This window comes from Tyto alba, unplaced genomic scaffold (assembly GCF_018691265.1).
Source record: "Tyto alba isolate M040663 unplaced genomic scaffold, T.alba_DEE_v4.0 Super-Scaffold_40, whole genome shotgun sequence".
Lineage (NCBI taxonomy): Eukaryota > Metazoa > Chordata > Aves > Strigiformes > Tytonidae > Tyto > Tyto alba.
Genome location: NW_024881316.1, coordinates 46,602,689 through 46,618,001, shown reverse-complemented (window position 1 = coordinate 46,618,001; position 15,313 = coordinate 46,602,689). Strand labels below are relative to the sequence as shown.

Below are 15,313 nucleotides of genomic sequence, written 5' to 3'. Positions count from 1 at the left end.
AGCCCAAGCCTTAAGCACTGAACCACATTTGCTGATCATCAGACCAAAGTGATAGCACAAGACCATCTTCATTTTGCTATGAAGTCACACTGTACAAGGAGAAAGTTTCAGGCAATAACAATTAAACAATTTTATCTCCTGTGCTCTCTCTTGGTCTACAGTGGTGCATTCTCTGTGCCCTTCAATAAAAAGCATGAGGGGCTTGACATGGTGGGTCTTTTGCTTCCCCTGAGTTTCAGGGATGGACTTTATCTCCCAAAATTTTAAAGGCTGAGGCAAGGAAGGGATTTTGAGAGGGGAGTCCTAGTATGGCAACCTCTATCCCAACAACCTTCAGGGTCATTCACTGACACAAGGACAACTGTCAAGGGTTGGCCACAGCCATGTTCTTAACCTTCTTAGCCTCCAAAACATCAGGGAAGTTGCATCAGCACTACATTTTAGGAAAGATCCCCTGCCTGGGAGCTGTCTGCGATAGGACTGGTTGAAGCAAGCTAAAAACATGTCTGGGACCATTTTAATTATTAGGTTACAGTGTGGGCAATTGTTTCTTTATCTTTGTGCTGTTTAATTTACCAGAATGCATGTAGTGTATTGGCACTTTTTTTTTTTTCCCCCCTAAAACATATGTTTGGGAAAAAAAAGGCTTTTGTTAGAGAAAAACTCTAGAAGAATTTTTTTTTTTTTTTTTTTTTTTTTTTTTTTTTTTTTAGAAGAAAACAAGTGTCTTGAGCATTTCTTGACTCTGTCCTGAACTGTTTCATCCAAAGAGCTTCCAGGAAAATGGAGATCCATTTCCAAGCTTGCATGGCTGTAACAAAAGCCTTCTTCATGAAGTCCAGTTGAAAGTTAAACTAATGTGTCACTTAAACACCCTTTAAGAGGGTTTTTATGTCTTTTAAAAATGTAATTGAAGCTTATAAAAGTCTTTATAAATTTATATGTGAGAAAGTTATTGAGTAGTCTGAAGAACAGCTTATGTCATGGCACAGCACAGCATGGCTGCAGGCTAGATACGACTGCTCCAAATGCCACCGCTACCCATATTATCATGAAAATATGAATCTCTATTAATATTAAAACAAATTTTCATTAAAAAATTGTCATAACATGATTAAGTGACTTTAAAAGTTTCTTCACATTATGCATAATTTTTACAAGAGGAGAGCATTAGAATAATCGGCAGCCAGGCAGCACCTTGCGGCAAAGGGGACTCCAAACACTTTGCGGCTGCGCACAGCAGAAGGAAGTTCACCTCTTGTTCCCTTTCATTTGCTTTCCCCTTCTCACTGCAGAAACCTGGGACTTTCTCAGCACCAGTCTTGTAGTTCAAGCTTTTTATTGCTTCCCTCTTCTCTAGTCTGCTGTAGAGGAAAAGATTAACTTTCTTCTTTATAGCCTTAATTCTTAAATCTGGTCTAATATCCTCTCCTGTAGTGCATGCATTCAGTTGCTGCAAACCCAGTGGCTGCTGATGGGTTACTGTGAAAAGAATAGCATACCCCCTACCTCTGTGTCTTTGAGTCTTGAAGAGAGTTCAAATGGTTACTCTAGTTTTGCTTCTCCTTTGATATTGACTTACCGTGGTGCCTTCAGATGAACATCCACCTGCTGTGAAACACCCTTACAATCACACCTCTTCTTTCAATGTGTACGTGCTCAGTTTCTCTCTGGTCGTGTATCCTCCCTGTGTGCATGACTGTATTTACTCACGGGGCAGCTTACACACTCACTTGGCCTCATAACTCAGCCCTCTCAGGGCTCCTGTGGCATAATGTGGAAAGCAAATATTAAATCATTGGTTGTTGCCTGTTCAGTTAACCAACATATCAGCTAAACTTCAGAGATTCAACTCTTACTGCTTAATATTTCTGACATCTGAGACATCCCACCAAAGCAGCCAAAAGAAATTTGATTCCCAGTGTAGGACCCCTTTCCATTTACCTTGCAGCCTGGAGTATTGACAGCAAAGCCAGAACCTGCACAGGCTTATTAATATGCAAGAGAAGATGTTCCCACAGGCTTGCCCCACAGCTTGATCGTTGTCTGGGATGTTTCTGGGCGAAAGGAGATATATTTAGCACCGAGACAGCATTTGCTAGCCTTACATTCTTTGCTTGGAAGAAAAATCCTGACAATGTGGTTGGTTGCTTCTTGAGGGTTGGATAGATCCAAGCCAGATATGCCAGCTGAGACTTGCTGTCATAACCAGTGTATTATTAGACCTAAAATTGTATTAATTTGTAGAGGACTGCAAGTAGGCAATGGAGGTGCAGTAAAACCACTCCCAGAGTACCTGCACCCAGATTTTCAGATCCACTTTGGGTGCTTTAGAGCTCTGCTTGACATGGGATAAATAGAGTGACTAAGTGGTCTTATGCAGATCTTTGCTGTGCTTACACTATAGAGATGTTTAAACTGCTTGTTTACCAGCCGCTTTCCAGCTCAGAATTTGTACCTGGTTTTAGTTTTCCTTAAAATATCAGCCTGAAAACTGTAGGAGCTGGGTAAGTGATTTAAGAGTAGAGTGCATTTAGGAAGCCTGAGGTAGCAAAGTCAAAAGCTACTTTAAAAGAAGACATCTTAGCTTGTCAGTCACAGCCTTCTCTTCTCCTGGGATATCACCTCAATTCTTCTTTTACTTCAAATACAGAAGACTTATCGCATAATGGCTACTCAGGATGAGGGACAAAGTTCTAGTTAATTTTGAAAAGACCCATGCATGCAAAAACTCAGTGATGGTAAGGGTTCATAAGGCAGATTTCAATCATGTCCTTGTTCCCTCAACAAAGACACACACATTTACTTAAAACAGCTGAAAATTCTTAATTCTTGGCAATTAAAATAAAATGAACTGGTTTGGGGCCCAGCATCAAACCTGTGAAGTGTTTGTTGTGGTCATCATTTGGAATTAGCCTTCATTTGGGCAGCAATAAATTGGACTTGATATAAACATTTGGTGTTCCACTGAAGTTCAATTCTATATTGTTTCCTCTTTTAGAGAGGGATAATCATAATGGATTATTACGCAAATGTATCAAACAGAAAGCATTTAGAGCTAAATGCAGCGTCTGCCTTCATACGCAAAGATATGGACCCTTAGGATAAGCAAGTTAATGATAAACATAAACAGGAGAGTTAATATTTGTTCTACTTGATGTTGTTGATTGGTTTAACAAATCCTTTGTGGCCCATCGAAGTTGAGCAGTTCTGCACAATGCACTTGAGCTAAATTACATAACAGCTTATACAATCACAATTGGTAAATTGTGGCTCAGACTGTAAAGTCCTATCCAGTAATCCTGCCATATTTCTAAAGCAAATTGCTCCTTAATTGAAACCTGCTTCAATATAAAAATACAGCCTTTTCAATGAGTCATCCTTTTTTTCCCCCTTACAGTCTGTAAAGGCTTCCAGCAGTTTAAAGTGAGGGTTAATTTTGCATTAAGACCATTGCCTCCTAGTTTCTTTCAAATAAAGCCAGGGGAAGTTCAGGGGAAGGCTCTTTCCTCTGATAATGAAGCTCTCCATGTTAATGATGCGTGCAGGCTCCCTTGGATCCTTTGAATTAGAAATACTTGTGTGTACGCGCGCTACTCTGCTTCATTAACATTAAGGAGAGGTAGATTGGTGGCTATTTAGGGCACAGTGAAATCACTGGCTATTTAGGGCAAATGGAAATGGTGCTAATTGTGGCTGGTAATTCCATTAGTAGGGTACTTCCATTTTGGTGTCTATTTGGCATATAAGTGATAAAAACAAGAACACTGACATCCTTTCAAGGGGAATGTAGTCTCAGGCTTGTTGCCTTGTGCCAGTTAACTTCCATGCAGAGCTGCATTTTTTCAGGTTCCCCAAATTTTTGGTTTGGTGTGCTGGCACTTGGGAGTAGGGTATGTGTTTGTGGGTGGCAACACGTCAAACAAGGTATGTAAAAGGCAAGGACACAGCATTCCAGGTCAAGGAAACCCCAGAGATCAGGCCATAAGAAATCTGCTCCCTTTCCTTCCTGGCTCATGAACAAACTTCCAGGTGAAGGTCAGGGAACCCAGACTATCATGGTATGAAACCATGCAGAGAGTTCTCCCTCAGAAAGGCTTTCCAGCATTAAAAAATGGCATTTTTAAACAAAAGAATCTCCAGTGAAGGCTTCCTGTTTCTCAGTCACAAAGACTGAAAACAATTAACTAAAAAAGAAAGTTGATAGTGTCTGAATCAGTCAAAAGTCTATCCTAGCTCTGGGAAAGTTATATTTCACTTAACTGTAGCCATCTGGAAGTTAGCTGTCTAGTTTAAGCTATTCATTTAGGGTGCTTTTATAAACTCTTGTCAAGATTGGTATCCAACAGAGTTGGATTCACATTTAATTCACTAGCTAGTGAATTCACATTCACATTCACTAGCTAGTGAATCTACGTAACTAATGTGGAATTGTCATCTAACTTTCTGACAGATCCATCAGGTGACTTGTATCCCTCCCTATATCCCAACAGAATTGCCCCTTCTAGACTTTCTTCTTTGTGTTTAAAACTTCTTGGAAGTACAGGGGACAAATCCCTGAGAAAAGTGATTCAAACTGTCTCATCAGACTTCTGCAGTGATGAGTAAAATGAGTAAGGAGCAAAAACATGTGGATTTACATTGCACAGAGGACAGGTCTGAGTCTCTGTCACCTGCTGTGGTGCTGTGCACTTTTGTAACTCAATAAGGCAATTTCTGATGTACAGGAGAGTTTTATGTCACACCACAGTATGTGTGGTGTGCTTCTGCTGCTAGAAATGTTTTCCTGAATACCTGTACAGGTCCTGATAACTGTGGTAATAATGTGCTTGTTGTCATTTACTTGCTTAATTAGCAGCCTAATATCCTGGTCCAGTTAATGCCTATAAGAGGAGGTTTATTAGTAGTACAAAAGCTGTTTAAGCCTTATAAACTCCTTCCAGTCAGTTTCATTGGTCTGCCAATATCTTCCGGCTGAGTGATTCTTTGCTGATTCACTTCTGTCTCCCACTGCTGTTTCTCAACTGAATGTTTCTGGGTAACCAGGAAGTCCTTTGCCAAAGTGACAGCCACCAGAATAACAAAAATAAACTCCAGAACTGATTTTAAAAGAGAAGAAAAATTCTGCAGGCGGCCCTTCTCCAAGATGACATCCTGGAATTACATATTGTCTCCAAAGCAGTAGGGGGAAAACCAACCAAAATTTACAAATATAAACAGGCAAATTGCAAGATGAATTGAGTTTTAGCACTGTCTTGGGTAAGTAAGCCATATCCAGTCTGGAGGACTGGGTAATATGCTGAGATGTCTAGTTGTAGGGTAATACTCCAGTATTTAGAAATACCATTTTAGATACGCTTTAAAAAAGAGGGTTTTTTTAATCTTAGCATCAGTTCAAATGACAAAACTGACTAAGTGGACTAAATGTGAAACTTCCAGCTTGCTGAGATCTTGCAGCAGCACTTGATTCATGTATAAACCTGCTGCATTCATCTTTATGGCAGAATCATCACCCCAGGGTACCGTGGCAAGCCAGCACGGCTTCTCCTCAGCTAGGAATTAGACCTGCAGTCCTGAGACATGTACCCTGAGCAATTCCTCATCTATAATGTGAAGACTTCAAGAAGCAGGAAAAAGCTTGTGAGTTGCAGTTGTACAGCTGCAACCCCCATTTTCTTGTAAACATGCCTAGTGTTGGCAGGACCAGGGATGAGAGATGCTGGTGGTGATGGGTTAAGATCCTTGCTAGAATTTTGAATACTTCCATTGGAGATTCTCTTGTATCTTAATTGGCATAAACAACCCCACACCAATCCCTTTGCAAGCCAACTGGGATCATAATCAGGGTGAGGAATAATCTTTTCCTGTTGCTACTGAGAATAGTGCCACAATGAGATACATCAAGTTCTCAGACAAGCTTAGGCAGTCTGTGCATGTGTGTGCAATAAGGGGACAGGGAGAAGGTTCTTAGACTAGGATTTATGCTTCCTGATTTTTAGTATCAAAATGCAATTTCTAATGTGGAAGCCTTGTTGCCCAAATTCATTCAGGTCATGGACAAACAGCTCCAGAGAACATTTTAGCCTACCTTACATCTGGCCTCCTCTGGAGGAGCTTGATGCTCCTTATTGGCTCTAGAAGGAGAGGGGACCTTCCCAGTCTCGTTCCAGATGTGAAGCAGTAACACAGTGTAGCTAACCAGAGCATAGATTCATTCATGGTTTCCACCAGTTTTAAGAGCTGTTGTAGGAATTCAGGATGCTGAGGACTGGAGGTAAGATCTTTGTTTTGAAGAAGAGGCTTATGATCATGTGTCTCTGATCACACATGAAGAGGCAATAGATGTTCAATGTTTGAACATCAGAAAGATAAGCTGCCTTTCAACTTTATCTTTTCATTCATGTAGTTTGTTCCCTTCAACAAAGCAGTTCGTGAAAGCAGAGTATTCTGTGTCTCTGGACTTTACCTTACCAAGCCTTTCACCTTGGGGAAACTGGCAGGCATAGCAGTAAGAGGTTATTATGGCCAGACGCCCAAATAATCAAGATCATTTTAGTCAGTCTATGTTCAGGAGAAAAACAGAGACTGCTCCTGGAAAGGAAGTCAAGGTCAATGGCTATACACATCCCAGCTTCACCGTGTTATTTCCTATTTTAAGCAGATAAAGATCTCCATTGGCATCAAATCTGAAGGGTTTATGCTCACTCATGATACGATTACTACTGTTGAAATGTTCAGTGAGTTTTCTCTGACTAGGTTGGACAGAAATTAGGAGTGCAAAGTTCTAATGAAAAAGGCGTCTGAGTTCTCATTTGGTTGCTCAGAACTGCTGCACTAAAAGTTCGCCCGTTTTGTGAAGGCTTTCATCAGTCTGCAGCAGCCCCAGATTTGTACTCCATGCTGACTTGTGTGCAGAGAAACTTTTTGACTTACACAAGATTTTTACACCTTCAGCCTTAATGAAACTTTTGACTGCTTAAGTGTGAGTAATCAGAAAACTATCAAATTTCATGAAGATCCTAAAAGTTGAATCTGAGGCTCGTGAGCCTGGTGGCTTTGTAAATACTCTGACAGTGTAGGAGTTGGTACCTTGTCTGTTGCCATTGCTCTGCTTTGGCACAAGATTTGCTCCTCTGTGCCTTTATTCGTCCATCCTTTGTCTTTCTCTCTTTCTCTTTTTATGGCACTTCAGGCAGAGATCATTTCTCACCCTATTTGTAGAGAACTAAACAAATGAAGTCACATTCTGCGAGGGAGCCAGCATATGCCACTGTAATTCAAATAAAAACAGAACTGTAAAAGTTGCAAAATGACAGAGATCAGTGAAGCAATACTATATTTTTTTTTCCTCCAGAAAAGAGGCTCCAGACATTCCCTATAATTTAACTGTGACTGACAGTAGGAATAAGACAACCACAGTCAATTATGTCCCTGATACTTTATCAAACCTGTATGGCTGGATGGTTCTTCTCTTGGATAAAGAGACTTATGCATTGACATTTGACAACCCTTTGGTCAGCAAGCAGCTCCAGGTAACATGGGAATTTTTTTTAAATTTCAAAATTATATTTGGAAGAGATAATCATGCTTTCATTTTTCTGGGTGAGCAGAGAGAGGGAAAAAAGTGTTAAGTCTACTGAGAAAATCTCTGTATATTTATAGGGAGGGCTTAGATATGATGACCTGAAGCTCTCAGTAGTAACTTGGAGCAGGAAGATGATTTTGGATGTCTTAGATGAAAGTTTAGTGTGGTGCTTAGGAATTAACAAAATTTTTACTACCTTAATACCAAAGCATATTTTTCAGAAAACATCGTTCCTCTGCACCTTTTAAAGGTGATGAGGGGAACTGATTTTGTCTGCATTCACCATCACCTTCTGATGAATTTTACATCTCTCTTGCATGTTTCCAATAGACATTTTGCAAAAGAATATCTTGCCTATGAAAAGCACCGTCTTCTTTATTCCTTTTTACTGCACTTCATGGAGCTCTAATCACAGACAGAGGCATGTTTATTTTGATTCCTTCTTCTCTAGTATTCAGTGACATTTAGTAACTTCACAGCTGGGAATTACTTGCTGGTGGAACACAGCGATCTTCCTGCCCACGCTGAGGTTATGGTGTCCTGCGGGACAAGACCTGGACAGCCACTCCAATCGCTGCCTTCATACGGACATCATAGGAGCTGTGACTGGTACCTTGACAGCACATTGAGGAAGATAACCTATTTGGGTAAGTGCAATACAAGGGATGTAATGTAACTTTTTGTTCAAGAATAGTGACTGAGCTGATGTCTTTTTAATTTAAACCACTAAACTACATAAGGCCTTAGACACAAGACTACTTTTCAGTGGCTTTTCAATAAGTGAATGGTCCTTCAAAAAGATCAATCAAATTGGTAAATGCGTTCATATTGTGTCCATCTCTATCTGATCTATCTGATGCCTGATCTCTCAACAAAAGGAATATATCATAAGTAGTGTGCAATGCGACATCAGTTGAATTTGATTTGGTGTTTTGGAGAGGAAAAAGCATTAAATTCCACTAATGATCTCTGTTGTCAGCTGGTCCTATATCACATATATAATTAATAAATCATGTGCAATCTATCTAGACTGAGCCCACTGAAGGCAATGGGATTACTGGGTGAGAAGTTTTCCTGTGATTGTAAACTTCCAAAGACATCACTGACCTTTACATTTGAGTATGTTGTCTTTGTATGCTAGATCATGAAGTGTGGTGGTCATTTTTTTAGAAATTCAGATATTTACCGATATTCAGGTTTCATTTATTCTTTTAAATTTGGGACATTTTCTCCAATTCTTGTTCTCAAACAAATGATTTTATAAGGGTCTAAGTTCTATATGTAAAAGACAAAGTAATGATTGTTGCCATTATTAATAATAGTAGAAACAGGAATCACAAAAAAATTTCAGTGCCTTTGAGAGCATAGTTTATCCTTCATTACTATCATACAGGGAAGTTAAAATATAAAGATGCTGATTTTCACAGTAACAGAAAATGTTGGTACTGATCTAATCCATTAGTTTTAATGAGTTTCTCTTGATTTGCATTGGTGAGATGGCATTCAAAAGGCTTTCTCATTTAGGATCTGTTTAGGAATTGGCAACTAGAACAGTCAGTGGGACAGTGGAGAGGAAAAAGTGGCTGGAATGAGGGCAGGCAATCCACTGAGTTTAGTCTGACAGCAGTGAAAATCATCCAATGTACATTTGAGGACAAATGGAGAAGCCCATACCTTAACCTCAGTCTGAGGGTCACACATGCTGCATCCATCTCTGGGACTGTGGCCAAATGGCATTGCACAACTTGTGTCCGTGCAGCTTAAAATTTTATCTTTCAAAACAAGAAAGATGAACCCATGTTTCAAATTAGGAAAGATCCCTGTCCTGTGCTAACTCCCAAACTGTAATGATCACCACCTGGGAGAATGTATTGGTCTGGGCCAAAGCTGTGCCAGAAACTTGGCCAGTAATATAGCCATGTAGATTATTGGGGTTCAGATCTTAGTTCCATGTCCTGGACCCATTTAGATACAGTATAGATATAGATTTGCTAGTTTAAAACTAAATGTTAAGTCTAAATGTTGCCCAAGATCACTTCAAGTATCTACTGAAAGAAGAAATATATTTTTATTATTTTAGTTTACTAACAGTGTAAATTTGTTCTTTCAAATACAGAAGTCAACCAGTTTTCAGGTTGCATATCCTGAATTGCATTTTCATGAATAGAGTAGCATGGGAAAGCTCAGAAGATGACACCTATATCTTGGTGTCTTACTACTGTTGAAAATAGAGGAGATGACAGTCTTGGGAAGACTGGGACAAAGTGATCTGGCCAGCATACGTAATTCTTGAATCATAGATACTTCCATGTCCTTCTCTTGCCTTCATTTCATCTTGATTTTTATTATATGAAGAGCTCATTGTTGTTTTTCATTTTAATACAGAGAGAAACAATCATCCAAAGTACATGAAGGGAAATTTATGAAAACACCTAACATGTATAATTCATGCTGTGAACATTTTCAGCAAGGACTTTTATATCAATGAGATCAATAATTCACCATCATGTACCTAATATCTAATGTTGTTGGTAGGGTAAAAATATGAAACAGAGTGAGCAGATTCCTAGATCTGGTATGTCATTTAATTTCTCTCCTAATCTCAGCTGTGCAGGCTAAGAGGGTGAGTCTAATTAGCCATCAGACCAGACTCATGGCATGTGGTGAACTTTCCATCACTCAGGGTCCTTAGAAGATGCTTGGCCATTCTTTCAGAGAAATATGCTCCAGCTATATGAGAAGCTATTAGAAACCTCATGAGGCGAGATTCATGCTCTGTAGGAGGTCAGAGAAGTCTGCCACAATAGTCCCTTCTGGCCTTAAAAACCCACCAGTCCACCCAACAACCCAGAGAGGACAACATTTGAAGGTCTGGCCTTTAGAATGTGTTCCTGCCTAGCTCTGTAAGTTTGTTTTTTTTTTGTGTGGGGTTTTTTTTTTTTTTATCATTATTATTTTTTTTTTTATTTACATTTAACTATATGAAATAATTAGCCAACTAATTAATCCCGTTTACAAGCTTTGTCGGATTCTTCAGCTGTCAGTCATGCCTGAGCCCGGGGCCGGCATTGAGTCTCAGCTCCTCTCCTTCATCTGACTTGGTGTCCATGGCTACAGGCTGCATCTGCTGACACCCCACTCTCTATTTACTGCTTAATTAAGAATTTCACGCTCAGCCCTTATCTGCTGCTAAGAACAAGAACACACTGTTAAGAAACTCCAAATTTAGGCTGCTGCACAAGGAAAGCCTTTCTTGTCGTCCTGACTGCGTGGAGCCTCTTTAACTACCCTCTTGGCAACTGCGCTGCCACCTTTCAATCAAAAATCATTAAATGGGGCAGAGATAATGAGCATGTAGCATATCAAAAGGAGGATGTTTGCTCGGGCTAAGGAGGAAAAGCTGTAAGGGCCTATAAGCAGCCGCCACTTCAAAGGGAGAAGGGGCTGATAAAGAGTCATTTGTTCCTGTTTGACTTATGTAAAAGGTCTGGTATGTCGGAGTCCCGTCTCGCAGACGCGGGTCCCCCCTCTCTGTGCTCGTGTGTCAGCAGTCAGGCAGCTGGGCGCAAACAGCATCAGCCCAAGCATATAATCACTTGACTCCGCACTGACAATGGGCACTTGTAGGGGGTGGCAGAGGGAGGGCTGGGGGACAATGGGAAGACAATTATTGCAGCTGCTAGGGAGGGCCATAATTCTTCCTGCAGAAAGTAGCCGGCTCTTGCAGGGCGGAGGGGAGAGCTCGAGCATATTAGTCATCCTCCGACTTTTGGAAGCACTTTGCCGTGCCGGTGGGGTTTCGACAGCTGCTGGTGTACCGCCTCTTTCTAATAATTGTACATTCTGGCAGGGGTCAACTTACTTTTGACCCTCTGCTTTTGTGCCCATCAGAAAGCCTTTTAGGGCAAACTGTGGGGAAGTGGCAGGGGTGCATTACATCCAAAATTAACGTCAGTAAATACGTATCAGATGCCAGCTCATTCACAAGCAGCCTCCTGAATTCACACAGCCTTTTGCTCAGACCTGCATGGGGGAGAAAAGGGGAGAGAAGAGGAGGGAAAACCCCATGACTGATAAGATATTGTTATTCAAACAAAGTGGGCAGCTGAATGAAGCCACCTTGGCCAGCAGTTTGCATCGGGCTGAGGCTTTCTCCATGTCCCCTTCCATCCAAAATTGCCTGGTGTCATGCAAGTGTTTGTTTATCTTTGGGGGAGAAAAAAGGTCTCTCTAACACAAAAGGCAAGAAAATATACCGTATGGAGGGGATTAAAGGAGTTAACTTGCCCTGATGCTTTGCATGCTTGCAGTTTTGTAAATTAGGCTTGTGCATGGGACAAAGCAGGGCTTGCTGAATGGAGAGAAATAAATGTAATGGAGAATGTTTCTGCTATGTGGGCTACCTATCCAATGATCCTGTTAATAAAGATAGTCACTTCTACCTACATACATGAAACTCTGTTCACCAACCCATGAGTCCCTTTGAAAATAATCTTTACAGACCATTTTAAAAGAATCAGCATTGGCGGAGAGATAACCCCCATGTCCCTGCTGGATGCTGGGTGAAGGGGAAATGAAGAAGCTTGAGGCATCTCATGCCAGTCATTTCTAGATCATCAGCTTTGCTTTGACATTATTCAGTCTCTGTAGCATCATCCTGATTTTCTCTGGGGCACCCTGTGTCTTGAGAGAAACGTTCATCAAAGGTCACTGATGGGCACTGAAATTGCTGTGTGGCTCTCCAAAACACTGATGGATTGTGGCTCAGCCATGTTTCAGGATAGTGGTCCTAACATGACATGACCATGCTGAATCAACAAAACTTACTGTAACATGGGAGTTGGAAAAAAATGTCACACTGGGACATCTGGGATATTTTTAGGAGAAATATCCTGTGTAAATTACGATAATAACATTATGAGCTTTTTAAGTCTGTTACAAATATGAGCATATGGTGCCGCTGCGTGGTACTGCTCCTTGGTTAAAGTCCCTGGGCAATACTGCAATTGGCTAAAAACCAGAGAGACATTGTCTCATTTTTGTTCACTTTTAAAATGTTTAAACCATTTTCTTTTGAAATGGAACAAAGTGTTGGCTTGCTTTATCTCCAGAGATCTCAGCTTTTTTCTAAAATTGGAGTGCTAGACACAAACATTATTGAAAACATCACTGAAAGGATTATCAAACTTTTTATTTACCCCAAATACATTTTTCAGTAGACACAACTTTTATGGAGATGGGTCATCCTGCTGACTTTGCTCAAGCTACTCATGTGTGAGTTGTTAAGAGGGCCTGAGGCTCAACCTTATATTACTGCTGTGTCAGAAGCAGGTTTGCAGTTTCCATAGTTCTTCAAAATAATAATTTGATTACACTTATTCTCTTTTCTAAGTTCCTAAAGAATGATCTCACTTCCATTACATTCTGTGGGTTTCTGTATTTGCTTTGTATAGGAGAAAAACAGGACCTTAAGAATGTTTGTTTTTAATATTAAAATACAGAAAATAAATAAACAAAGATATTTTATGCAGCCTTATTGCTAGGGGGTAAAGGAGAATCCTAGGTGAAAGACCTAAAAAATTGAGTTAATTTGTTACAGAAGGCTGATTGTACAGGCATGAGCCTTTTCTTCCAGCTAGATAAAATTCACCCTATATCAGTTCTTTCAGAAGGTCAGTTGACCAGATGTGGGCTGCTCAGTGCCCTCCATGAAATGAAATGTTGGTTCTTAACAAAGAGGTGTCCTTTGTAACGGACACAAAGAGAAAAATCAACCTTTTCCTGGTGGATGAGCTCCTGTCCTTCTGGTGTGGCAGCAGAGAGACCAGAGAATGTAGCAGTTACAGAAATAAAATGATGAAATGACCTTATAATCCTGTCAGGGATGATCTTTTGACTATGTGATCTCTGTAGAAGAAATTTCATGCCTTCACTTCTGCCTCTGCAGATATTAATCTGCTCTAAGCAAGAATCTGTGTCCACTAGCCCCATTTTTTTTTTTTTTTTTTTTAACATCTCCTTACTGCAGTGTCCCCATGATACCGTATTTCTGGGTACCTCCTGTAACAGATCCTGGTAGAGGATGAAAAAATATCCTATCCCATGTTCTCTAGTTTCTAGAGGTGTGTCTCACTGTGGTGTTGATTGCACTGTCTAAAAGTTTTGATTTCCCTGTGATATATGATAACCCAGTTGATGTTAAATCGCGTGGAGTTGCTTGTTATTTGTAAGTCAGGCTATTGGAGCCATTTATCCTAGTTTCAGCCCTTCCTAATATCCGCAGGCAAAATTCCCCGTCACTGCAAAGCTGATAAAAGACTAAGTTGTTCCTCCTTCATGTTCATTCAAGGAACCCTGAACCAGAAGAAAGTTACCAGGAGTATCATCAAGGCCTATATTTATGATTCACAGCCCAAACATCCAGGAAGAACTGTAATAAGACAGAAATTGATGAGCCTTATAAAGGTTTTGTACAACTAAGCCCTAGAGCTTTATAACTACATTTTGTGAAGAGTCACCTTAATTCAATGCTTACTAATGATGCCCTTCATCTGTGTTGCCTATATCTCTTGCTGACCTGTACAGAAACAATGATAACATACTCAGCAGCAAAACAAAACAACCAGAAGGGCTATGTCACTGTAGTCTTGAATATTCCCAAGGCCTGTGTCTCTCTTGTTTTGATTAGTTTTTAAGAGTATTTGTGGGAAACAGCAACAAAACACTACTGATTCACAACTGCTGCACTTTACACGCCGTTGACATAAATGATTGTGCAAATTTCAGGGCTGTGGAAAATTCAGCCCCTGATACCTGCACTTACTGGAGGGTATAAATGACTTATAATGGTTTGAATTGTCATGCTCTGTGGTTGGTTGACACTTAAAATTTGAGAAACTTTTATCTTTGCTCTGATTCTGGACATGACTGTACTGAGTTAAATCTTAACAGTTCCTTTCTTCACTGCGTAAGGGGACTGAACCCCTTTATGAGGTCTATATAGCATATTGATCAAGTTTTATGTGCCTTCAGGATTTAATTAGAACAGCTTTTCTCTGAACAATACAAACATCCTTAATTAGATTATTGCACTATAGTGTCTGCAAAATTAAGCAAAATAAAACCCAACAAATCTGACAAAACATATTTATCAAAAAAAGGATACTATCAAGGTTTGGTTCTCTCACTTTTCCTGAGACTAATGTAAACACTTTTGACTCCTGATTTGCCCTGCTATAAGTGAGGAGAAGAAAGGCCACCATAACCATAAAAATGCCCATAGAAGAGTATTGTCTAAAAGCCAGAGGAACTCTGTGTCAGAGACTTTAAATTATCATCATGTCATTCTTTGTCCTCAGAGGTTCACCTTGTGGCCACCCAAAGACATGATATTGTTCAGGTTTAGCTTTATGTGACAATTTGGGGAAGATTGGCTTGACTGTAACATGCATCAGATCACAGCTACTGTTGAGAGAGATGGTGTCACTGAAGAACAGGGCTGAGGCACCTGATTACTAATTAATCAGACATGAGAAAAACCTCATGGAATCAGTTTCTATTTAATTATGGAAGCCTCATTTGGCATAGGAGCATATGCTGCCAACTCAATCGAGTGCTTTCAACTGACATCAAATAGTAATTATCAGAAAGAATCAAGTTTTTTGATTATTCATACTAATTTATTGAACACTTAAAATTAATGAACCTCAGTTATTTTAAATTTGCTCA

The 15,313-nt window shown here is 40.0% G+C and overlaps 1 protein-coding gene across 1 annotated transcript in view; it reads left to right on the top strand.

The window, feature by feature from the left end:
* PKHD1 (PKHD1 ciliary IPT domain containing fibrocystin/polyductin) overlaps window positions 1–15,313 on the top strand; it is a 267,005-nt gene that overhangs the window by 142,804 nt on the left and 108,888 nt on the right. Inside the window, exons 47-48 of the mRNA XM_042803457.1 lie at window positions 7,355–7,532; window positions 8,037–8,232. Of these exons, the coding sequence (XP_042659391.1) occupies window positions 7,355–7,532; window positions 8,037–8,232 (374 nt within the window). The remainder of the gene's footprint in view (window positions 1–7,354; window positions 7,533–8,036; window positions 8,233–15,313) is intronic.